This window comes from Marmota marmota, unplaced genomic scaffold, assembly GCF_001458135.2.
Source record: "Marmota marmota marmota unplaced genomic scaffold, marMar, whole genome shotgun sequence".
NCBI lineage: Eukaryota > Metazoa > Chordata > Mammalia > Rodentia > Sciuridae > Marmota > Marmota marmota.
This window is the reverse complement of record NW_026000068.1, coordinates 18,237,036-18,262,482: the sequence shown is the minus strand read 5'-3', so window position 1 is coordinate 18,262,482 and position 25,447 is coordinate 18,237,036. Positions and strand designations below refer to the sequence as shown.

The following is a 25,447-nucleotide window of genomic DNA, read 5'->3' as shown; positions in this document are numbered from 1 at the left end:
ATATATATATATATATATATAAAATAAATATATGAAGAACAAATGTTTATGTATGAATTAAAGAGAATGTCAAATAGTGAGAGTTGAAATGTTTATTTTTAAATTAGACTTTAACTTTGTATATATACAAGTGCCAAGATTGATTTCTTATCAAAACATAACTTTATTTTTTAAAATCAATAATCATTTTCTTAGTAAAAAGATATTTAGTTTGGATCTGAAATATTTCGCATCAACTGTATGTTAAAGGCAGTCACCAGCCTCTGGTGCTATTGGAAGGTGGTGAAAACTTCAAGAGGTAGACATTGGCTGGAAGAAATTATGCCTTTTGAGGAATGCATTAGAAGAGGATATTGGGATCTCAATCCCCCCTCTTCTCTCTCTTTACTTCCTCGCCTTCGTGAGATGACTAGGCTTTCTCTGACACAGACTCTTGCAGTAATGTCCTATATCACCACAGACCCAAAGAGGGTCAAGCAATTGTGGACTTAAACCCTGAGCCAAAATATACCTTTCCTCCTTACAAGTTATTGGTCTCAGGTATTTAGTTGCAGTGACAGGAAATTTACATCTCTCTAGAGGCACATATGAATCACCTATGGAAATTATAAAAAATATAGAGCCCAGGCCAGATGTTAGCCCAATTGATTCAGAATTTGGGGATAATAGGTTCTAAACCTTTTAAATAACAAAGTAAAATTAGATTTAATTGCATCTAAATTTCCTGGAGTTCTTTGAGAAAAAGGCTGAACCTCTTCATTTTTACTCCCACATCCCCATCTTTTAGCTTAGCTTTTCTCCTTTGCTCCTTAATTATTCTCAGTTTTAGAAGTAGAAATTGAATTGGTAAAAATTGAAGACAGTATTAGTAATTCCATTCGAGGGATTTGGGTTGAATGAGGTAGAAACTTTGGGCTGAAATGAGGGGCTTGATAGTGGAAATTCTTTACTTTGAGGATACAGAACAATCCAGAATTATGAAGTTATTGTTAAACCACGACTCAAAAGACCACCAACTCCAATTTTAAATCAAATTAAAGCAAGCTTGTAATTCTGGCCAGGACTGTCTCTCCCAAAACCCTGGGCTAGAGAACAGTACCCCAGCTCTCTAGGAGCAGTTTTATAGCACAAAAAGTTGCAAAGGGGGTTGTCTTGAGAATTTACAGATAACAGGATTTTGACAAGCATAATACAAAGGTAGATAGTAGGTTAATGATCTACATGGCTTAACATTTCAAGGTAGGGAATAAATTTAGATCTCAACATCAGAATTTATGAAGTGCCACTGAGGTTTTAGAGAGGGTTGTTATCTGGTCAAGGGGAGCCAGAATTTATGAGGCACCACTAAGGTTTTAGAGAGGGTTGTCATTTGGTCAGGGAAAACCAGGCATAGGTGAGTTCAAGGCATGGGCAGGAATTTCAAACAAGTTTAGAAATCACAGTAATTTATAGTAAAAACAGAAATTGACTTTTCATGACTTTGTGACAAGATGGTTCCCAATCTTAAGGTGGAATTAGGCTGGGTTCATCAGTTATGTTCCATTTAAAGTAATCTTAGAATTTTGGAAGTTACTAAAAGGTACTTGTCTGTGAAGCTTCAAGTATAGTAGCATTCTACAGATTCCTCAGACTTCATTATATGAAAGAGAAATTTTATTCTCTGAAAATATATTTGGTTTTGTTGGTAATTAATTTATATTCTCCTCAGTGTCTAGCAGAAGCCCAGTAATTCATGTAGGATGTACATATACTTTTTGCAATGACTATTTTTATCCTTCTCAGCAAAGAGTTAATTTCAAGTCCTTGTTTCCCTACAAATATAACTCTAAAATTGAATTATACTCTTAAAAATTAATCTTTTGCTGGGCTGGGGATGTGGCTCAAGCAGTAACGTGCTCGCCTGGCATGCGTGCGGCCCAGGTTCGACCCTCAGCACCACATACAAACAAAGATGTTATGTCCGCCGAAAACTAAAAAATAATAATGATAATAATAAATATTAAAATTCTCTCTCTCCCCCCCCTTTAAAAAAATTTAATCTTTTGCTAAATCCAAAGAACTTAAGCCATTCTTCACAGAAGGCCATCTTTATTATTATGTGTAGATTTTAACTGATGTTTTGTTAATTTAACCCACAGATCTCTATCTATAAAATGAATATAATACCTTCTTGAATGATTGGTTTTTAAGGATCAGAATTTCATGAGGTGGCATGTGTGAAATTTTTACTTTGAGGTGGCTTTTTTAAAAAACAGAATTTCAGATAAATCTGACCTCTGTTTACTTGTTAATTGTTCTCCAGGTAAAAATCAATAGCCTGGGTAAATATCAATGGGCTATAAAATTTTGTTTTCATTGTTTATAAAATATCTTCCTAGGGACTGAGTTTGAGGTTTGCAAAAATTTAGCAATCTCATATTCAGATCTCGTGCTAGTTAGTTAAACGCTCATAGGATATATTTTTAAACAAAGAACCTTATGAAGTAATTTTAAGCTAGAGTTCTTAAGTGAGTGTAGTTTCTAAAGTTTGTCCAGTTTATGTGAGAGATGTGTTCTATATGTGGCTGTGATACTGTCTGTCTAGTGTGAGATTCTACCAAGTTGCTAAAGGTCCCAAACGGGTGCTGCTGTGGTTAACTTAATCCCCAATACTACAGTATTAAAAGTTGTGGACCTTAGGAGGTGATTGAGCCATCATGGCCCTACCCTCATGGGATCGGCACTGTTATAAAGGAGTTCAAGGTTGAAGGGAGCATTCTCTCATCCGTCTGCCTTGTGAAGAGATGAGACAAAGCCTTCACCAGACACTAAATGCCAGCATCTTAATCTTGGACTTATCAGCCTTCAGAACTGTCAGAAATAAATCCTTACTGTTATAAATTACCCAGTGTATAATATTTTATTATAGTATTATAAGTGGACTAAGACAGATGGTTACTCCAATTATGTTATCCTAATACACAAGCTTAATTACATTATTTGATTATAAAAACTGCCTTTGCTCAAGCTCCATCATCTGATTCTGTGTTCTGAGTTTAATTTCTTACTATGTTACCTGGATCATCTTTCTATGCTACAGGTGGTAGATAGAATGTTAACCTCTCAATCTTATCTATTCTAATCCCTGCAACCTGGGAATGTGTTATCATACATGGAAGAGAGCAGTTAAGATTCCTAATTGGTTAACTTTAAAATAAGAATATTTTCATGAATGAAAGGGGTTGACCCAGTATAGTCATAAGGATTCTTAAAAATTGGTGTGGAATGCAGAGGACAAGTTCAGCTATAGGATACAAGAAGAATACACTGTTCTTGGTTTTAAAGAGAGAGGAAGAAAGGAATATATGTGGCTTCTAGAAGTTGGAAAGGAATGGAAACAAATTCTTCCTGAGGAAAAGTAATGCAGACCTACCAAAACCTTGATTTTAGCCCCTTGAAACCCATTATGTTTCTGAACTAGAAAACTACAAGATCATAAGTTTGTGTGTTTTAAACCACTACATTGGGCTGAGAATATTGATAAGTAATAAATCCTTGCCTAGAATGCGTGAGTCCCTGGGTTTGATAACTAGTACAGCAAAACCAAACAAAAACCAGTAAGTTTGTAGCAATTTATTAATAAAGCCATAGAAAACATTCCATAACTTTGATAAAAATTATAATTTGGCATCATTTTCAATTTCTTTGCAATTCTATAGTACTAAAGTGTGAGCAATTACCATCCAGCTATTAGGCTTAGGGTGGTAGACTACATACAGCAGATCTGGCCATAGTCTGCCATGCAATGTCTTTATTTTTACATTCCCAACCCCTAATACAATGACTGCCAAAGCAGAGAGCATAGTAACAGTTTGTGGGGTAAATAAATATATGTTCTAATTAGAGTTAAAATCAGGATTATTGTTAGGTATGCATTATTGATTTATGTTCAATAATGTTCAATTTATGTTCTTTTGTGTGGTAAAAGTAAGTTGTTAAGTGAATATAGTTTCTAAAGTTGACTAAAGAAATAGGTTAAGATGGGTTTTCAAACTTAAGTGTCCATTGGAATTACTTGGTGGGTCTGGTAAAACACAGATTTCAAACCCTCAGGCTTACATTTTTTAATTCAGTACCTTTGGGTGGAGCCTGAAAATTTGCAGGCTGATATTGCTATTCTGGTGCTCACTCTTATGACATTTCATTCCTCAGCCCCTCTTGGATGCACTCTGGGCAAGCTAGCTGCACATGTTCCCTGAGAATTCGGCCTGTTTTTCTCTTCTGTAGCCATCCAATCTGTCCATGGAGGTTATAGTCTACAGGCTTGCCTAGTACAATTACTAGTTTCCCTGAGGTTTGTTCCTCCTTCCCAACCCCTAGCCTTCCTGCCTCAGAAAATAAACATTCATTTAGTTCTTTTCATTTGAATAGAGAATAATAAAGCTAAACTTTAAAACAATCTAAAATTGAAATGGAGACATTAAAAAAGTTAACAAATTCTTTAAATCCTATTATTGAAAAGAATCTGAGATTTTGATTCCCTACTGAGATGACTATCCTCCTGGAGGGTTTACCTGGCATCTTAGATTATATAAGACTTTCTATCAATCACTCCACAACACACTACTTCCACGCAAGTGAAGTACAACCCTTTGCTTCTATTACCCAGAGATGGTGGGATCTGTCAGGTTTTCTGATCCCTTTCAAAGCTACTGGCAAGGCTGAAGAATGTTTGCTTTTAAGGGGTAAATTGAAGCTCTGAAGATGTCCTGATTGGGTGACACTCATTCAGCTAAGTCACCCACCATGCCCTCCTAATTCACCAAATAAATAAATTTAAGAATTTCTTAAAATAATTTCTCTCTTTTTTTCTGTATGTGATTATCTTCTTATTTGGCTGTGTTCCTATCAGTCAGTTGAACAATTGTTTTTTGTTTTTGTTTTTTTCTCCCTGGAAATTTGTAGGATCTTTTCTTTGTTGCCATTGTTCTGAAATTTTATGATCATATACTTCAATGTGATTGTATTTTTATTCATTCTATTTGGCATTTAGTGGGCTTTTTAAATTTGAAGTTTTTAAAATTATTATTTAGGGTTTTTAAAATTAAAGGCAGTAAATGGACTGGGCTTGTGGCTCAGTGGTAGAGTGCTTGCCTAGCATGTGTGAGGTACTGGGTTCAATTCTCAGTACCACGTGTAAAAACAAATAAATGAAATAAAGGTCCATCAACAACTAAAAAAAATTTTTTTAAAGGTAGTAAATGTACATGTGAAAAAAAATTAACCAATATATGAGCATATATAAAGAAAGTAAATTTACCTTTTCACCAATCCCCTTTCCATATACAATAGCCCATTCTCTTTAGTTCTTTATGATGGTGATTATTAAAAGCACCTCTTTAGAAATCAAGAATATCATAATATATAATCATGGTAATGTACATACATATTTTAAAAATAGGCACTGGGGTTCTGGCTCTGGTAAAACACTTGCCTGAAGTGCTTGCTTTACCAGAGCCAGAACCGTAGTCCCTATTTTTAAAATATGTATGTACTTGCCTAGCATACGTGAGGCACTGGGTTCGATCCCCAGCACCACATAAAAATAAATAAATAAAAGTATCATGTCCATAGACAACTAAAAAAATATTTTTTAAAAAATAATGCTGAGTTTTGCCACTACTTTATCATTGCCTCTCTGCTTATGTAATTTTGGAAAAGTATTATATAGTAATATAACCAAACTTCTGGGAAATTTCTAAATACGAAAGTACTTACTTGATACTTATATTTATGTTCATGTCTTTTATTATTTTGAGACAGTCTCACTAAGTTGATTAGGGCTGAAGCTAAGTTTCTAAGGCTAGCTTTGAACTTGTAATCTTCTTGCCTCAGCCTCCCAAAGTCATTGGTATAAAAGATGTGCATTACTATACCTGGATTTTTTTTAATTCACAAAAAGTGTACATGTATTTTAATTGTTTTTTTATTAATGAATAACTGATAAACTCAGTGTGAGAGAAACACACTTAGTAATATTCAACAAATATTTATTGAATGCCTACTGGGCTAAAGCAATATCAGTGAGATTAATAATTCTCAAGTTTTCCTTTGGATTGTCTTATGCTTAACATTAATGAATTCTGGGACTACTTCATTTTTTTTTTCACATTGTTAAAAATAAGTACTTTAATTCACTTCATTCTAGATTGTTCTTTGCAAAACAAAAGAATCCCAAACAATCAAAAAACCCACAAAGTCATTTCTTTTAAATGTATATTGGTTTTTTTTTTTTTTTTTTTTTTTTAAACACCATGTGATGACAGTGTTAAAATAGTCTCTGGAATTTAGTGAAGTGGTTGATGATGTGTGAATATGTGATCAGACATATATGTTAGGAAAATATGTATTGCAAATAAAGTATTATATTTTAAGATTTTAACTGATAAAATATCTAAGAGTTTGACTACGGAATTTGTTGGATTTTAAGTGATTAAGAATAATTAGCTTGATTGTATTCTAAACTGAAGCTAGGTATATTTTTATGTATTTTATGTACTTTTATGTATTTTAACTAGTATGTTCTTGATGGAGATTTGAGTTAATGGGAATGAAGCATGTGACTAAATGCACTCTAATAATATCTAGAAGTCATGCATACTATTTTTATATATTATTAAGATTTTTGAAAATGACTGTAATATAAATATTGGTTTTATATGCCTTTTCTTTTGCCAGATGATGGGCCTAGTCAAGACTCTGTTACTGAGACTGCCATGACATTGCCAAGTGAATCCAGAGTGAATATGCATGCTATCGTCGCATTAAAAATATTAGACTATAGGTATGTAATTCATTTCTTCCCCTTTTCTAATTTTTTTTAATTCATGCATTATAACTGTGTATAACAGAGGGATTCCTTGTTGCATATTCATACATGCACATAATATATCAGAATTATTTGGCTAGTGTCGCTCCTCAGCACTTCTCCCTTCCTCCCTCACTCCCTCCCCACCTCCTTTCCTTTACTGATCTCCCTTTGATTTTCATGAAATTCCCACCCTCTCTTTCTTTTCCTTTGTCCTCTCTAGCTTTTATATACAAGAGAAAACATGACCCTTGACCAGCTGAGTTTGGCTTATTTCACTTAACATAATGGTCTCTAGTTCCATATATTTTCCTACAAATGACATAACTTTTATTTTTCTTTATGGCTGAAAAAAATTCCATAGTGTAAATAAACCACATCTTCTTTATCCATTCATTCATTGATGGACACCTAGGCTTTTTCCACAATTTGGCTATTATGAATTGTGCTGTTATAAACATGGGCATTCATGTGTCACAATAGTACTTTAATTCTTTAAGATAAAAATCAAGGAGTGGTATAGCTGAATCTTATGATGCTTCCATGCCTAGTCTTTTAAGGAGCTTCCATACTGATTTCCATAGTAGTTGCATTAATTTACAATGCCACAAACAGTGTAGAAATGTCGCTTTTTCTTCACATTCTGTCTAGTATTTATTTGTATTCTTTTTAAAAAATATTTTTTTAGTTGTATATGGACACAATATCTTTGTTTATTTTTATGTGGTGCCTCCCAGTGCCTCCCAGTGCAAGGCAAGCTCTCTACCACTGAGCTGCAGCCCCAGCCCCTATTATTTGTATTCTTGATGACTACCATTCTGGCTGTTGTGAGATGAAATCTCACTGTAGTTTTGATTTGCATTTCCCTAATTGCTAATGACGTTAGACATTTTTTCCATCTCTCTGTTGGCCATTTGTATGTGTATTTAATTAATTTGCCTATTTATTAATTGGGTTATTTGATTTTGGTGTTAAGTTTTTTGAGTTCTCTATATATTCTAGATATTAATTCCTTGTCAGAAGAGTAGCTAACAGGTGCAGTGGCGCACACCTGTAATCTCAGTGGCTGGGGAGGCTGAAGCAGGAGGATTGTAGGTTCAAAGCCAGCCTCAACAAATTCGAGGCACTAAGCAGCTCAGTAAGACCCTGTCTGTAAATACAAAATAGGGGAGGGGATGTGGCTCAGTGGTCAAGTGACCCCAAGTTCAATCCCTACTACCGAAACAACAACAATAGAAGTAGTAGCAAAGATTTTCTCCTATTCTGTAAGTTCCCTCTTCATATTCCTAATATTCTTCTTTGTTGTTCAGAAGCTTTTTAATTTGGTGCCATCACATTTATTAACTCTTGGCATTATTTCCTGAGCTTTAGAGGTCCTATTAAGAAAGTCGTTACTTGTGCCTATGTGCTGTAGTGTTGACCCTACATTTTCTTCTAGGAGTTGCATAGTTTCTGGTTTAATTCCTAGCTCTTTGATTCATTTTGAGTTTATCTTTGTGCAGGATGAGAAATAAGGGTATAGTTTCATTCTTCTACGTGTGAAAAACCAGTTTTTCCAGCACCATTTGTTAAAAAGGCTGTCTTTTCTCCAATATATGTTTTTGGCACCTTTGTCAAGGATCAGATGTTTGCAGACATGTGAGTTTGTCTCTGTATATTCTATTCTGTATCACTGGTCTATGTGTCTTGTTTTTATGCCAGTTCCATGCAGTTTTTATTATTATGACTCTCTAATATAATTTGAAGTCAGATGTTGTGATGCTTACAGCATTGCTTTTTTGGCTTAAAATTGCTTTGGTTGGTGTTTTATTCTTCCAAATGAATTTTAGGACTTTTTTCTAGTTTTGTGAAGAATGTTTTTGATATTTCGATGGGGATTGCATTGAATCTATATACATCTTTTGGTAATATGTACATTTTAAGAACATTAATTCTGCCAGTCATGAACATGGGAGGTCTTTCCATCTTCTGGGGTCTTCTTCAATTTCTTTCTTCAGTGTTCTATAGTTTCCATTGTAGAGCTCTTTTGCCTTCTTGGTTAGATTTATTTCTAGATGTTTTCTTTCTTTATTTATTATTTTGAGGCTATTATGAGTGAATTGTTTTTCTGATTTCTTTCTCGGCAGATTCATTGTTGGTATTATAGGAAAGCTATTGATTTTGGTATATTTACTTTGTAATATGCTACTTTACCAAATTTGTTTATTAGCTCTAGCAGTCATTTGGTGGAGTTTTTGGTGTAATTCATTTTTAAAAGACATTACAAAACACATAGAAATCTTTCAAGAAAGAATCTTCAGAAAAGGAACAATTGGTGAATAAAAATTAATCAGAGTACCCAGAATAATAGCAATTGCAAAAAGAGTGATGAAATAAATGCACATCAAAAGTATAATGAACTTAACTGCACATCCTTTAAGTGATTTGTGTTTATTATACTTAAGCTGTATTAATAATATTTTAATATTGAATATAAAATAATTAAGATATAATTATAAAAATAATATTAAATGTAAAATGATATGAAAGAGACTTATTATTGGTAATAAAGTGCTTTGAATCAGTATCAGAGAGTATTGATCCAGAGGGTATCGGAGGGTAAATCTGTGTTAGTTAAATAAGAGATACTTTTCATTTAGTTAATGAAGAACCTGAAAAACAGGCAAAGCTTGAGAGGCTAATTTAATCAAATATTAGTTAATAACATGACATAGTTACAAGGTGCTCTTATAGCAGATATATTAAAACTGAAGCCATTACAATGTTAGTATATAAATTGAGTTTAAAAACCTAAAAATTTAATGGAAGTATATTAATTTGGGGAAAGATGATACCTTATAAAAATAAGAGATACAGTCAAGAGTTTCTTGTGATTGGTTCAGGTATGGGTACTGCAAGGAAAACAAAGAATACAGACTCAAGTCAGATAGGTGACTAGATTTATTCAAGAATCAACACAACTGAGCTGGGCACAGTGGCTCATGCAGGTAATCCCAGCGGCTCAAGGGGCTGAGGCAGGAGGATTGCCAAGTTCAAAGCCAGCTTCAGCGAAAGTGAGGCTCCGATCAACTCAGTGAGACCCTGTCTCTAAATAAAAAATACAAAATAGGGCTGGGGATGTGACTCAGTGGTTCAGTGCCTCTTACTTAATCCCCAGTACCATAAAAAAAAAAAAAAAAAAAAAAGAATCAATACAACCATCATCAGCGTCTGGCCACTTATCCTTAACATGTCAGTAAAAGCATGTTCTCGGTATTCGGGATACAGTCTCCATTTCCCATTGTTTTTCGTTCACATTGTTCTCATGTCTTGTTTGCCACTCTTTGATGTATGTAGAAATTAACTGCTCTAAGCCAAGTTTCTTTTGTCACACTAACATAGGCAGTATTCCTCTATATCTACATTTGTATTCCTTTTATATAGCATTGTACCTTAGCATATCTTCCACATAATGTAATCTGTTCAGTACATGTTCGTGAAATCTATTAAGTACCAAATTCTATGCTGGGTACTTTATGATTTATAAGGTAGTATTTAGGATAAGTAGGATAACCTTTTCTACTTTTTAAGGGCATAGATACTACAAAAGCATGAAAAAAAGGGTATGTCTTAGGTTGCTTGGATTATAACTTTTTATTGTAACTTGTTTTTCTCAATACTTTAATTTGAATCAAGTATTCTTTTTAAAATATAAAATAATGGGGGGCTGGAGTTGTGGCTCTATGGTAGAGCACTTGCCTGGCATGTGTGAGGCCCCGGGTTTGATCCTCAGCACTGCAAATAAGTAAATAGATAAATAAAGTGAAAGATACATTGACAACTAAAAAATATCCAAGCAAGTGTAAATACATTCAACTAAATTCTAAAAATAGTCTGACTCTTTCAACTTTGATTGGCATATCTGTACAACAGAAAATGGAGCACTAAAGCAGAAGTGGGAGGCATAATAACTGGAATTTTGTCCTTTTTTCCTATCTGTATTATGATGGCTTTCTTACTCAGTTCCATGTAATACGTTCTCTTGTCCTTATAGTCCTTATAGTCAGTCATTTGTCATTCCATGTAAGTTTCCTTGAAGTGAATGACATTGTGTTAAGCATTAATAGTGGTTAAAAAAAATAATAATATCTAGCTCTTCAGATTCTGATTTTAAAGTACTAAGCTTCAGGGAAGGTAAATTGCAAACTCATTAATGGTAGAACCAGGAATAGTTTGTCTCAGTCCAGTATTCTGTCTACCTAGTCACATACCAGGAGAGAGAAATTTGTCTAGGTGATTGACCTGAAACTAATTTAGTATAATGTTGAACTTTTAAAAGTGATATTTTGTCGTACCCAAAGAAAGTTGGCAGATAACCCCCTCTTACACATTTTTTAAGAAAAGGGGCAACAACTAACTTTTAAAATTATGGATTTCTTAGTCAGAGGTAAACATGTCCATTTGCTATATGATTTCTAGTTTTCCTAGACTCTGAAAGTATTTTTCTGTTTTTGTTCATATTTTAGTATGCGAGTGTGCAGAAAGCGTGGCACAATGTGTTGTAACACAGTTCACTGTCTCAATTCTAAACAGTGAGCTGGTAAATTTTTGTGCCATTCTTAACAAAACTTCATAATCACTACCTTGGAAATTTTTTTTTGCCAGGGGTGGGGGGTACTAGGGATTGAACTCAGGGGATTTTGACCACTGAGTCATATCCCCAGCCTTATTTTTTGTATTTTATTTAGAGACAGGGTCTCATTGAGTTGCTTTAATGCCACTGTTGCTGAGGCTGGCTTTGAACTTGCAGTCCTCCTGCCTAAGCCTCCTGAGCCACTAGGATTATAGGTGTGTGCCGCCACACCCAGCTTACCTTGGAAATTTTTATAAAATATTTGAAAACCTTTAAAAATGAAGAATAACAATTATATATTTCTGACTTGCTAAGAATATTTCATTTTTATACCATTTTTCATTTAGTGATAAGCAAGCACCTTTCATTCCTGATGAAGTGTTTGATGCAGTAAAAAACAACATCATCACTTCTGTTAACTTCAGTAAGAATCAACTATGTGAAATTCCAAAAAGGTAAGAACTATTCATGATGCAGTTTCTATTAAGTCATGACTCATTAATATTAGAGGAAAATTGCAAAACGTCTATGATAATTTTAGGAAGGTAAGAGGATTCTTAAAACTTTCTCTTTCCTTTACATTGTAAACTTGGAAAGTAGGTATTAAAGTTATTAAAATATTAAATTAATTTTCCTATATAATGAAATATTAAAGGAAAATTGTTAAGAGACCACAGAATGCCAGGTTTGTGTGGATTTATAAAAATTTCATTTTGGACCTTAATGAATTGCCAAGCCACTGAAATTTCCTAGTGATTAAAAAAAGCAAAATTGAACCTTGTTAATAATTTCTTCTCTGAAAGAGTTCTTCAATTATTAGAACTCAGTTGCCTTATAGTTTGTACTATTTAGTACATCTTGGGTTATGAAAGGAAATTAGTATATTGTTGAATTTTTTAAGATGTTTGTTACCTAGCAGGAAACTATATACCCAGACAAACTTGACAAATAATCTAGTGATTAATACAACTGTGAGACTGAATATAGTAATAAGGAACTTGAGCAACAGAGTCAGTTGCTTATTCTGTATCCTAGATCTTCTAAGTGTGGTTTCGATCAAGTCACATAGCTGCTCTTAGTTTTCTCACCTATGAAGTAGGAATAATAATAATAATAATAATAATAATAATAATAATAATATCTGTTTATAAGAATTAAATTAAAGAACAAAATCCAGATATCATGTTTAACCTGGCCTAGAAAGCACTTACATATTAAAAGGGAAAAAAAATGATGAGGACAATATATTGAGAAAATAGAATGGCTTTCGTCTGACTGTCCCCATATTTTTTCATGTTTGAAATTTTTAAAAAGGTAGTCAAAGCATAAAATTCATTCTGTTTACAATACATAGTTCAAGAAATATAGGTCCTCAAGAATGACAACTTTAAGAACATTCATTGCAAAGGGAGATCTGGCCCATCTTCTGGTTTTTCCTTGTTTAAAGGCCCGAGAGGATATTTGATAGGATAGTTGAACATTTAGATTTGTTTGCAGATAGGATAAGTTTGTTTTGGGGGGACTAGGATCAAACAAGTAAATTGGGAATAAAGATAAATTTAAGATATTAACTTATTACTTTCTCATTTTATTCCACAAATCTGGTTCTTGTGCAAAACATGTTATTGTGTTCCCACAGTTATTGTGCCACTTTTTTTTAGCAACTTAGAAAGTCAAAGAAGAAAGATAATAAAAATATACTTTGTTTTAGAGAATTTCTAAACCAATTCCTCTCTTTCTTACATTTTTAATTTATAATTCATACATTTTTACCATATTTTCTGACTATAAAAACAATTTATATTCATAAGATTTTTGGACCAAATGAAGGGACCTATCAGTTATAGTCCTATCACTGATATGTTCTGTTGACTTAAAGATACTTTATTTCATGCAGTTCCCATCTGTAATTATACATACATATTTGTTTACCTATGTTGTAAACAACCCTTTAAAAATCTAATTTACCTATATAGCATATGGTTAATTACAGCAATAAATCATTTTTTCTTTAGGCCAAATTTCCAGAAAAAATACCAAGTCAAAGAATTTGACTTATAATGTGTATATCTAATAACTTTTTTGAAAATGTTTTGTCAGTTATACATCAAAACTCTTATATTCCATCATCTGCATAGCATTTCACATTTATTCTTCTTCTTTGCTAATGTGATAGACTAAAAATGATTTGTTACAGTTTAACTTTTGTTTCTTAGCAATCATGGTGTAATTAAAACTATTAAGCTTGCTTATACTTACTTAGAAATGATTAATATTTCCTCTTTAAGTCTTTAACCTAAGCTGCTTAGTGGTGTCACTTGCCAAACCTACAAATTCACTTCATTTTCTTATAATCGTCATTAAATTAATGACAATTTAGATAATGGATACTATAAAAAAGTTAATATCATATTTTTAAAATATTTTGAGGTAGACTGAGAAAATAGCCCAGTAGTAGAGAAGTCACTCAGCATGTAAGAGACCTTGAATTTAACTCCAAGAACCTCAAAAAATAAAATATATATGTTCAACAATTTATTTCATGGATTCAGGTCATTAACAGAATAAGTATAAAAATTTCCTAGACCTGCTTTTTCCCATTTGTACCACACTTCTTTTAAATGCTGAAGTGAGTATATTTTAAAATTAAACTTCAACATAGACTTAGGATCAAATAGAAATCTTAGACAAAGGATAGTAATAGCTATCTAATTTTTAAAATTTTTATTAGCTACATAACTAATTTTTTGTGAAAAAATAAAACATAGAAAGTCATAATTAGAAATAATATAGGATTTTTTTCTGTTATGTTCTGCTTTGTTTTGAAGTTCTAAGAGTGAATTCAATGCTAACATTTTTTAACAACTATTTTTGTTTCAGGATTATAGAACTGAAGGAAATGGTTTCTGATGTCAATCTCAGTTTTAATAAGCTTTCCTTTATATCCTTGGAGTTATGTATGCTTCAGAAATTGACGTTTTTAGATCTAAGGTATTTATTGCTATTGTTGTTTGACTTTTTCAAAATTATAACTTGTCTCTAAGTTTTGCCTAACTTGCCTTTTATGTCATGTTTTCATAGGTAAGTATGGAAACTGGTCTTTATTAACAATACTCTAATGGAAATCTAAAATTAAGTATTAAAGAAACATTTTAATCAGTTAGCATTCGTAAGCACTTTATAAGTTGTGATAAGACAAAATTATTTAAAATGTTAAAAATAATAGCACATTCTTTAGATTCCTACCTAAGCAAAATTACAAATAACACAAAATATTTGTAATATGGAAAATATTTCCTTTGTATTGTTTATTTCCTGCAAGTAGATAGCATAAAATTGGCACAACCCTGTGCTGGCACAGCAGTTTGCAAAGCTTCTCTTTAAGGAAACTACTTGGTTTCACAATAGTTTGTTAAATACACAAGGCCATAAAAAAAAAGAAAAGAAAAAACACCTGACAACAAAAAGAAACTGCTTTAGGCTTTATGGAAGTAATAGGACGTTTAAGTGTGTCCAACTTGAAGTGATGGAGATTAAAAGTATGACAGTTCTTTAAGGATACCATTAGATGTCTCAAGAGTTAGTTACTTACTTAGAATCTAATTTTTTTTTTTTTTTTTGGTAAACTATATATTTTTGCTTGGACTTTTCCATGCCTTTATATTATTTCTAGATGTGCTATCATTTATTTAAAGACTAACTGTTCCTGCTTTGCTCAGTTTTCAAATAACAAGTTATATCTTTTTTAGGCTTTGTTCTTGTACAGATGTATTTTTACTTACGTAATTCAAGTAAATGTACTAACATTCTGTTCCAATTAGATGTGGAACTGCTTCTATATGGGGATTGCAATTATAATAGGAAAACTATAAAAATCATATTTTAGTTCAGTAATAATGCAGCTGAGGAAATGAATCCATCTCTCCATTGCTGCTATCTGTCTATTTTTGGCTCAATCTTCTGTTTGTATAAATGGGCCTGTCTGTATCTGTACCTGGAATTTCTAATTAAGCGACCAAATTTGACTTTCATGTCTGATAGCAATAACTATAACATTGTCTAGGAAAAGAATAGTAATCAGCGATGGGTTATTCAACACAACTTAATATAGATAATAGTTGGAGAAAGATATAAAGAAAAAAAGGACATATGTTGTACCACAGAAAGTAAGATTCTTATTACACATTTGGCTTGACTTTTTATTAGTTTCTTTTAGTTATAACACCTAAAAATCAATATATTCACTGTACAAATTGAAATTTTATACTTAGAATAGAAATGAACTTGCTTAATACCTCGAGTAGAAAGATCCAGGTTTCCAAACCTATAAAATCTCTTTAACATGTTTTATTTTTTCTTGTAATGTTTCAGTTCTTCTTGGAGTAAAATGTCATGTCTGTTTACAAGATATACATATTAACACTGAGAGAATATTTGTTTTGTGCGGAATTATAAACATGACTAGACCATGACAAGTATTGCTGAACACAATTTGATAGAGTTAAGAGATTAGTTTACAATGTTTATCTTGTTGAGTATTATTAAAAAGTTGTTTTCATTATCATTAGGTTGCATATTGGTGTTATTTAGATTGGATACACTAACCAAATGCTTGACCCAGTTGACTCAGAATTCTCAGAATTCAGCATTAATGAGATCAGATTAGGACTGACAAACTGATATGTGTACTGTTTTCTGCTCAAAATTTTAATTATAAATTAAACTCATAAAAATTTTTATTTTAATCTATTTTGATTTCTAATTTAGGAACAATTTTTTAAGTTCTTTGCCTGAAGAAATGAAATTGTTGATAAGACTACAAACGATCAATCTTTCCTTTAATAGGTAAGAGAACAGATAATTCTAACAGCCATTCTATGGAAAATATATTGATCTTTCTTACTAGAGAAAACAATTTAAAAATGAAATAACAAAAAGAACCCATATTTTTACTTTATTTCAATATCCAGGTTTTATTTCATTTTGTTTTATTTAGAATTGAGAGCAATGTTGCTTTCTTAGAATTCTCACAATTGATGTCTAGCAGATTTTTTGTTCCATTTTACAATTTGTAGAAACCTGTAGCTTAGTAGAAAGACAAATATACAAATAAATAATTGTAATAAATAATTTATGGTGAATAATCGTAATTGCTATAATGGAAACATAGTGCATAGGAAAAGGTCCACTGAGATTAACTGAAGGTAGAGGAGGTAGCATTGAAACCGAGGCTTAAATAGACATTTGCTAGGCACTTGGGGAGAAGATCCTAGTTAAAGCAAATAGCATGTGCTAGGCCCAAACATATATAAACATGGTATGTTTGAGAAACTTCAAAAAATTCAATATGCCTTGCTCTATAAATTGAGGAGCTAGTGGTATAGCACAGACAGACAAGGTTGGGCATTTGAACAATAACTAGCCCCGTAAGAGCTTTTTAAGCTAAGTGAAACAGATTGTTTTTCTACAAATACTATCATGATTCTGCAGATAATTCGGAATAACTAATATTTATTAGGAGCAATTTATCTTCTGGTGCTGTGCTAAATACATGAATTAACCCTCTGTACAAAAATCCTATGTTGTAGATTCTGTTAGTATTTGTATTTAAAAAAGCAAAGATTCAAAGTTAAATAACTTACTTAAGGTGTACAAAAAAGTAAGTTATAAAGCTGGGATTTGAGTCTGGGTGGTTTTGCTCCAAAAGTGGGGCTGTTAGCACCTGTGGCATGTTGTTTAATATGATAAAAATTGATTCTAACCGCAATTTAATAAAACTACTAAAAGTTAATATTTATTGTAACCCAGATAATCTAAGGTTTTCAAATATATTTATTTCATCCTTAGAACAAATTTACATATTTTAGTACTATTATTTTTCCTTATGTATAGATGAAGAAGCTAATGCATAGTAATGTTAAAATATATACTTATTTTAATTTTTATTCCTTCACTATTTGTGTTTTGTCACATATAGTGTATACCATTATTGTCATTATTTAAAAATATATGCACAGCTCAGATCTCTCCTAATTTTTACTTATAGATTGAGCTATCAGGTATCTGTTGAGCTGTCTCTTGAGCTCTCAGTTGAATTGTAGTCTTGGTTATTGACTCTTAGTGATAGTGGGACTTCAGAGTTGTCTTGAGTTTCCCCATCACTATCACTTCTTTGTATCCAAACAACGAAGGAAGGAGGGAAGGACAGTATAGTGAAATGAAAAAGCCACAGATAAAAAGTTCTCTATTAGCCCTTCCTTTTCTTAGCTAGTTCAGGTTACAGTTTACCTCATACTGAAACTGGGACTGCCTGTATCCCTAAAGGGGACCTCCATGATTTTGTTATTTGTGAGTAATTACTCTGAGAACTATTAGCCTTTCTGTTTTTGTGGCATTCTCAGGATTGGCATGGATAAGGATGTCAGTATCTATGCTAATTTGTCATCTTTTTTAAGAATCTGTAATGTACTCGTTGTGGAAGCTTCAGTCAAAGCAAAATATAAATCTCAAATTTTTCATAATATATTGGCTGCAACTCATAAGTTAATATGAACTAAGGACGAATACCTGCATGAATATATTAAATAGAAAATCTGAGGAAGATTTCTTTTCCCCCTGAATGAACAGAAAAACATAGAAGAATTTATTCTGAAGTTTTGTTTGATTTTATACAATCAATATAGTCTGTCCAATTAATATGTATTTCAAGGTTTCCGGAGTTAGTCCATTTTCTTTATTTTCTGGAAAGTTTGAATTTAGGACACAACCAAATATATTGTAAAATACACTAATGGAAATGTTATTTCCTGGTATAAAACTTAAGATCATCTATTTTAAGGATTTTGGCCTCTGATTCTAGTATATTTAGGTGTTCTGTTCATGTTTATTAATAGATTCAAAATGCTACCTGAAGTTCTCTATCATATCTCAACGCTTGAAACAATTCTGATTAGTAACAATCAGGTTGGATCTTTGGATGCTCTGAAAATGAAGATGATGGAAAATCTTAGCACATTGGACCTTCAGAATAATGACCTCCTGCAAATTCCACCAGAGCTTGGTAATTGTGTGAACTTAAGGTACACTGTTCTATTGAAGTTTTCCACTTATTCAATTTATTTGTTGAAGTGATTTGTTGTTGTTCAGATAATGTTTTAGGAAGTGAAGTAACAAATAATATCCTGTTAAAAATAATAATTAACAAAACTCAGAATTCCAATTCTGTTTTTGAAATTTATCAAATATTTTTCTTGTTTTTATATATATGTTTTCTTATATATGTATAAACATGCTATTTGTATCTAGTAGTATTTTTCTCATCTATTTCTTTGGGAGTTTTTTTTGGGGGGGAGGGTACCAGAAATTAAACCTGGGGTGCCTAACCTCTGCCACATCCCCAACCCTTTGTATATTTTATTTTGAGACAGGGTCTGGCTAAGTTACTTAGAGCCTTGCTAAGTTGCAGAGGCTAACTTTGAACTCAGGATCCTCCAGCCTCAAAATTCTGAGATGCTGGGATTATAGGCATGCACTACCATGCCAGTTCTCATCTATTTCTTTTGAAAACTATCCATATTCTCCAAGCAGAATTACTCTCTATTCTGATTTATCTTTCTTTAGAAAAGAGATATTCCCAAACTTAGAACATATCGCTGGTTACATGTATATAAAAAGAATTTGAGATGTTAATAAAAAGCCAATTAGTTAAGCAGAATATGTTAGAAATATTTTAATTAGTAAAAACTGCATGGTAATTGGTATATTTCACTTCACTGGGGCAGCACTGGCATCTGCTCTGGTACCTCATAATAGTAAGTTATAGAAGATGAGTATTGTTGATTCTCATTATTTGCTGTAGTTGTGTTCTATAAAGTTACTATGAACTGAATTAGTGAATATTGAACTATTGTTTCTAGGGGAAATACAGTGTAAGACTTTTGCAAAAGTCTGGTCATAATATTTTCATACATCCATCAGTACATAACCTTAGTTTGTGTGTGTTTCAGTGTATAAAGACATGTCATTATTGATTCATTCGCTTTGAATTCATGGCCCACAGCATTATACATTATGCCTGACTACAGCTTACTCCACAATTGTGTTTTCTCCGAAGGCACATTTGTGCTTAAAGAAAATCAGATAGCACTTCAGCACTATACTTGGGGGCCATTTTTAACAGTGGAATCACCAACAAAAAGTACAAAAATTTGAAAAATGTGGCACCAAATGGACCACAGAAATGACATTTGTTTACAGTATAAGAGCTGAAACAAGAAGGCAGAACTTCACCTTGTATGACTTTAATGGGGTCATACCAGTCTGGTGACTCAAATTTTCTCCTGCTCCATGAATAATCTTGGAAGTGTCACACATATTGATTTGGGGGTTAAAAACAAATTTTAATGAGTAGGCATATTTGCAAATATGAAATCTGTGAGTAATGAGGTTCAACTATAATCAACTCCTTTTTCTATAAATTCAAATATATCTTTTAAAAAAACATAAATATTTGGAGATATAATTTAGATAAACTGTCGACTTTTATTTACATAAATTCTAAAGATATTGCAAATTACATCTCTTCTAATTGAGGATATTTCATTAATTATGTAAAGAAACGGAAGAACAAGCCCTTAAATCTATATTGAGCCTTATTTCCACACATAAATGTATGCCTGCTCAAGGGTGGGAGAGGTCAGATATATGTTAATATTTTACAGGGCGAGGAGGACCTAATACATTGATTACATTATAGTCCTTGGGAAGGGTACTTGACAGTTTGCTCATTCTAATACTTGTCTAACTCTAATTCAGTCTCAAGTCTCTCTTGCCTCTGTATATTTGTGTTTCCTCATCTGTAAAATGAATGTTCATATCCTAAAAATATTGATTTTATATACAAGGAATGTATATTATCTTTTATATAATAGTTGTTCAACTTGTATTGTTTGGGTTATTATTTTAGTTGTAATTCCAACTATTTAAATGTTCAGTTTTGAAAAGGGACAAATATGAAAAATACACATTTTATTTATAGAATTGCAAATAAAAATTTATTTCCATTAAAACATCTCAATAATAGAAAATGTTGAAATTCTCAATCTCTCTCTTTTTTTTAGAACTTTACTACTAGATGGAAATCCATTCCGTGTTCCTCGAGCCACTATATTAATGAAAGGAACAGCTGCTATATTGGAGTATTTGAGGGACCGGATTCCTACTTAAATGATCCCAGTCATCATGTTAAATCTTAGAAGAATATTACATTTTGTTTTAGTATCATCCTAAAGGTGATTGCTATAACTGATCTTCTAGTTTCTCAGTTATCACCCAGCCATTGGTATAATTGGCCTGGGCTATTATCACTGCCAATAAATATTTTCCATTGATAACTATTCAACATTTTTTCTAAAGTGTTGTATACATTTATAACGATATTAACTACATACACTTATGGAGTGTTCATACATTTTGTCTGAATGTTTTCCACAGGGTTTATCCTACATTTATCCCACATTCATTCCCTTAAAATTTGTAAGCACTTTCTTTGAAAGTGAATTTTTATGTAAGATGATTTAATATTTTTATAATAACAAAGCATTAGAATTGGGTTTCTTTTTTCCTCATTTCTTTTTGTAATCCATACAATATAACCAGTTGACTTGAATATGAGTATTTAATTTCTACTTTTTTATTAGATGTAAAACCAAAATGAAATTTATTTAATACTTTTTTGTGGGTTAAAAAAAAGACTTCATTACCTGTGATAGGACTTTTGTGATACGGTTGGTCAAGTTTTAAATTAACATTTACTGTCTTATTTTGGCTTTAAACTAGTTGGAATGTTTCTTTTCTAATGATTGAATAAGTCTTTTCCTCCTATTTTATGAAATCATTTTATCAGATTTGCTAATTTCTCAAAAATAACACTCAAGACATGATTATTGGAGAAAATAATGAAAACGTATTATAACTGCTTTCACGATTTTGACTTTAAAATTTGGCATTTTTAAAAGTGATGCCTTAGTATTGTTTTCGTATGATAGTCTAGTACTTTTAGATTTAGGAGAATTAAAGATTGGATCTGTATATTTTCCCCCTGGGGAGTGTAAACATTTAATCACCTTTTGTCCCTTAAGGGGGGAAAAAATGAAGACCTTATTAATTCTATTGGTAGCAGCAACAGAAAACAACATATACCATATAGAAATCTTAAAGCTAATGTGATATAGTAGCACATGCCTGTAATCTCAGCTATGCAGGAGTCTGAGACAAGAGGATCACCAGTTCAAGGCCAGCCTCAGCAACGTAGTGAGACCCTGTCTCCAAAATGTAATAAAGGGCGCTGAGGATGTAGCTCAGTGCTTGTCTAGCATGTGTGAGGTCCTGGGATCAAGCCACAGTACCAGACATACACACACACAAAAAAAGAAGGGCAGGAGGGAAGAAAAAAGGAATGAATCTTAAAATGAACTTTGTTTTAAACACTTATTCAGTAGGTATTTGAATACTTAATATACTTGGGTATGTTTTAATCTGACTTGTGCATCTTTTTATTTTCAGCACTTTAATTTTAAAATTTACTTTGTCTTGATAAGATTAAATTTACAGTCATACAGTCATTTTCTAAAAGGGAATTTTATATAGATAAACTCAGTTTAATAGAAATTAAATATAAACATTTTTGTTTACACCAAAATTATCAGAATTAAGTTGATCAGTCATTGTGACACCATATAATTCTATTAAGTATCCAATTCAATAGCATGTTTATCTATAGATATGTAGATAGGTAACTTTTAGATGATTGAGGCATGCTTACATAATGAAAAATCATTGCTAATAAAGATAAATACATGTTCATAATAAAAATTACATTTTTCAAATATTGATTACAGTGTTTGTTTTTGTTTCTTTTAAAACATGCCCTTTTCATGTCACAACTCTGTTGCTAAGAAGTCTGCTTTGATAGTAAACAAAAGACACTTTACAATAAGGTGACATTTTATTATTTATACAATAAAGAGACTTTTATGTTATTCAAAACACTTTTTTTAAATACTGAAAAAGTTGAGTACACCAAAGCCGAAAAATGGCTCTGCTATACACTGCACAGCATTATTTTAGTCCCTGTATTTTATATCTGTACAGAAAGCATCTTCAAAATGCATTCTAATCACATTGTACACCTTTACCAATTAGTGTCAATACATAAAATAAAACTGGAGAATACAGCTTGCATTTGCAAATTAACCTACAAAGTCATTTCACTGATTCAGTAAATTTAAAATATAGATTCATAGGACTTCTTTGCACGGAAAATGAAGCGGTTTTCAAGGTTGTTATGGTCTCATACTGCAAAAAAAAAACCATTAAGTACATTCACAATCTATGTTAATAAAGTAGTAAATATGTTCTCATTCAGTTTTATTTACATCAATGTTGTTCAACTAAAAAGTACTGTTAATCATGATACAATAGTCCTTTTAACACATACAAAAATGACAATTTTTATATATAATTTTAAGCTCAAAATCACAATTATCTCAAAATATTAATTACAATACAGCCATTTCAATTAAACATGTCATGATTTGATTTTTTTTTATAAAATGTTAAAACTTTCTTTATTAAAGTAAGCAATTTGTTTGGAGTTGACTAGCATATACCCAAGTAGAAAATCTTAAATGTTAAGAGGTGTTTCCTGCCCCTCCCACCCGAATTTGTATACAGCCACCTAGGCTAGCAAAGAGACAGAAAAGGCCCCAATTTATAAAGATTAAGCCTCTTTTGCTATACTGCTGTGGCCTGTTGGTTCTTCCATAAAAGCTTTACAAGGGGAGTATCAGTAAATGATGCAGTGAAATGCATGCATTAATATACAGTATGTCTATGTAAAATGTCAGCATTTACTAATGCACATTAAAATGTTCACAGAGACTGCAAAAGAAGTCATAAATAAAGAAGCACTTTATCTACCAATTGCATATTGTAAACTTGAAAACTACTTGTTAACATAATGGAATTTCTTTGAAATCAGATCCCAATTCAAGTTCTTTCTCTGACTAAAGGAACTCTGGTTACTTGGCCTTAAGATGTCACTGTTGTGCTGCACATATGGTAGTGAAGTCAGATATTATAAAAGAATATGACTCTAGAGACTGTCTTCATTTTACTAAAATAATGACTCAAAGTTGCATCACTGCCTAGGAATTTTTCTTAAACTAACAAGAGAGTGAAATATTTCACTAACTGATTAATATGACCTCAGATGAAAAATTTGTGTTTGTATTTGGCACATATGAAAATATTAATTTATATAAGTGAAATTAGAACTTTATAGAATAATAAAAGCATTATGCCCCAAAATAACAGAGGTCAAAAGTAATTAATTATAGTTCAAAAAATAAAGAAAATTTTATACTTAACCTCAAAACAATATATAGAGTACCTTTTTTACTTATTAACAAATCATTTGAAAACTTACCACTGTTATCCTTTAGAATCACTTCTGTTAATTTAATATTTCTTCTCTGAATAGAATGAGACCATGGTTCATATTATGATTTACATATATCCAGCTCGGTGAGGGGTGCCCTTGGGTGGTGGTAAAATGGAAAAAATAACACTATATATGCAATAATCTACAGTAATCTTGCAGTAAACTTTTACAAGGTCATTTGTGATAGTCTTTGAGCAGAATTCTGTAGATTTACCTCTGATTTTCCATATTAAACTTGGGAAAAAATTCCTCCTCCTCATGTAGACAATGTTATCATCCCTAAGCTTCCTTTAGTCCCTTCTATACAATGTGTACAAAGAGAAACTTGATTGGTTCCTCAATCAAAATATATGTGGTTGATCTCTCAATTATCTTTCTCTTCATTCCAAACAAAATAATAAGGCTTTGCATTTTACAGGAGGAAAACTGTTAAAGAGAAATGCCTAATCATCATCGAGCAGAAGTATTAAAGATTTATTGCATTCCATTGACACTAGGTGTCATCAAAGCTAAAACTAAATTCCTAAGAGCAAAACAACATAAAACATTGTTTCTGACCTGAATCAGATGCCTTTCCCACATTCAAGACCAGTAAGAGTCCTCTTGGGTGGAAAGACCAGTATTGAAAATAACTTATTTCAATAAATAGTACATTCTGAAAATAAATTATAAATTAACTTTTCTAGCAAGTATGGGAACTGCTTTATATTCTTTCTGCCTGAGAGTTTCATCTTGGATTTCCTGACTAAATGAGAGATTCTTCAGTAGAGAGCTAGGACAGTGCAAGAGGGATAGAGAGATACAGGAAATACAATGTGATTTTTTTTGTCCATTTGTCAAATGCTTTCCTTAATCCGGCTCTCTTAAAGGTCAACTGACCTGCATACTTAGGTATTATTTAACCTCATTACTTCAGCTGTGCAAAACAAATGAGCAAAGAAAAACCCTCCTATGTATACGTGTCTATACATAGACACAAAACCTGAGTCACAACAAGTTTTTATTATAAGAAAACTTTTCTTAATGTAGGAAAATAACCTATAAAGAGCCAAAAATAGCTTTGTACAATATATGCAGCTAACTTTAAAACTCACTGTGCTTAAGTATCGCATTTTATAAGACTCGGCAAAAGGGGATCATTTACATTGCTAATTTTCATAACTATAACTGAGATAACTACATTTTTTTATTTCTAACATATATTTTCATTCCCCTGAATTCATCAACTTTAGGAAAAAAAAATCTATACACACATTTAAATAAATCTTACTCAATTTCTGACAAACTTCCTGATTTTTTCTAAATGTTGAGGACATAGGAGTTTGGGGTTACTAGTGCCAAGCAATGATGAAATTCTAAAGTTTAAAACATAATCTATTAAGAGAAACATTACTAGCAAAAATATTTTATAGATGGAGTTGAGCCAAAGTCTGAATGAAGTTATTCTTCTTTTCAGGCTCCCGTTCTCTTCTCTATCTCCATCCTC

The 25,447-nt window shown here is 32.0% G+C and overlaps 1 protein-coding gene across 3 annotated transcripts in view; it reads left to right on the top strand.

Moving 5' to 3' along the window:
• Positions 1-22,351, top strand: part of Lrrc40 (leucine rich repeat containing 40) — a 60,889-nt gene extending 38,538 nt beyond the window's left edge. For 2 of the 3 annotated variants that reach the window (XM_015490499.2, XM_015490500.2), the window contains exons 10-15: positions 6,718-6,823; positions 11,807-11,914; positions 14,340-14,450; positions 16,227-16,304; positions 18,353-18,538; positions 20,579-22,351. In XM_015490499.2, coding sequence (XP_015345985.1) covers positions 6,718-6,823; positions 11,807-11,914; positions 14,340-14,450; positions 16,227-16,304; positions 18,353-18,538; positions 20,579-20,684 — 695 coding nt within the window. In that variant the 3' untranslated portion in view covers positions 20,685-22,351. The remainder of the gene's footprint in view (positions 1-6,717; positions 6,824-11,806; positions 11,915-14,339; positions 14,451-16,226; positions 16,305-18,352; positions 18,539-20,578) is intronic. The other variant, XM_048814052.1, reaches the window with a different exon arrangement.
• Positions 22,352-25,447: the final 3,096 nt, after the last annotated feature.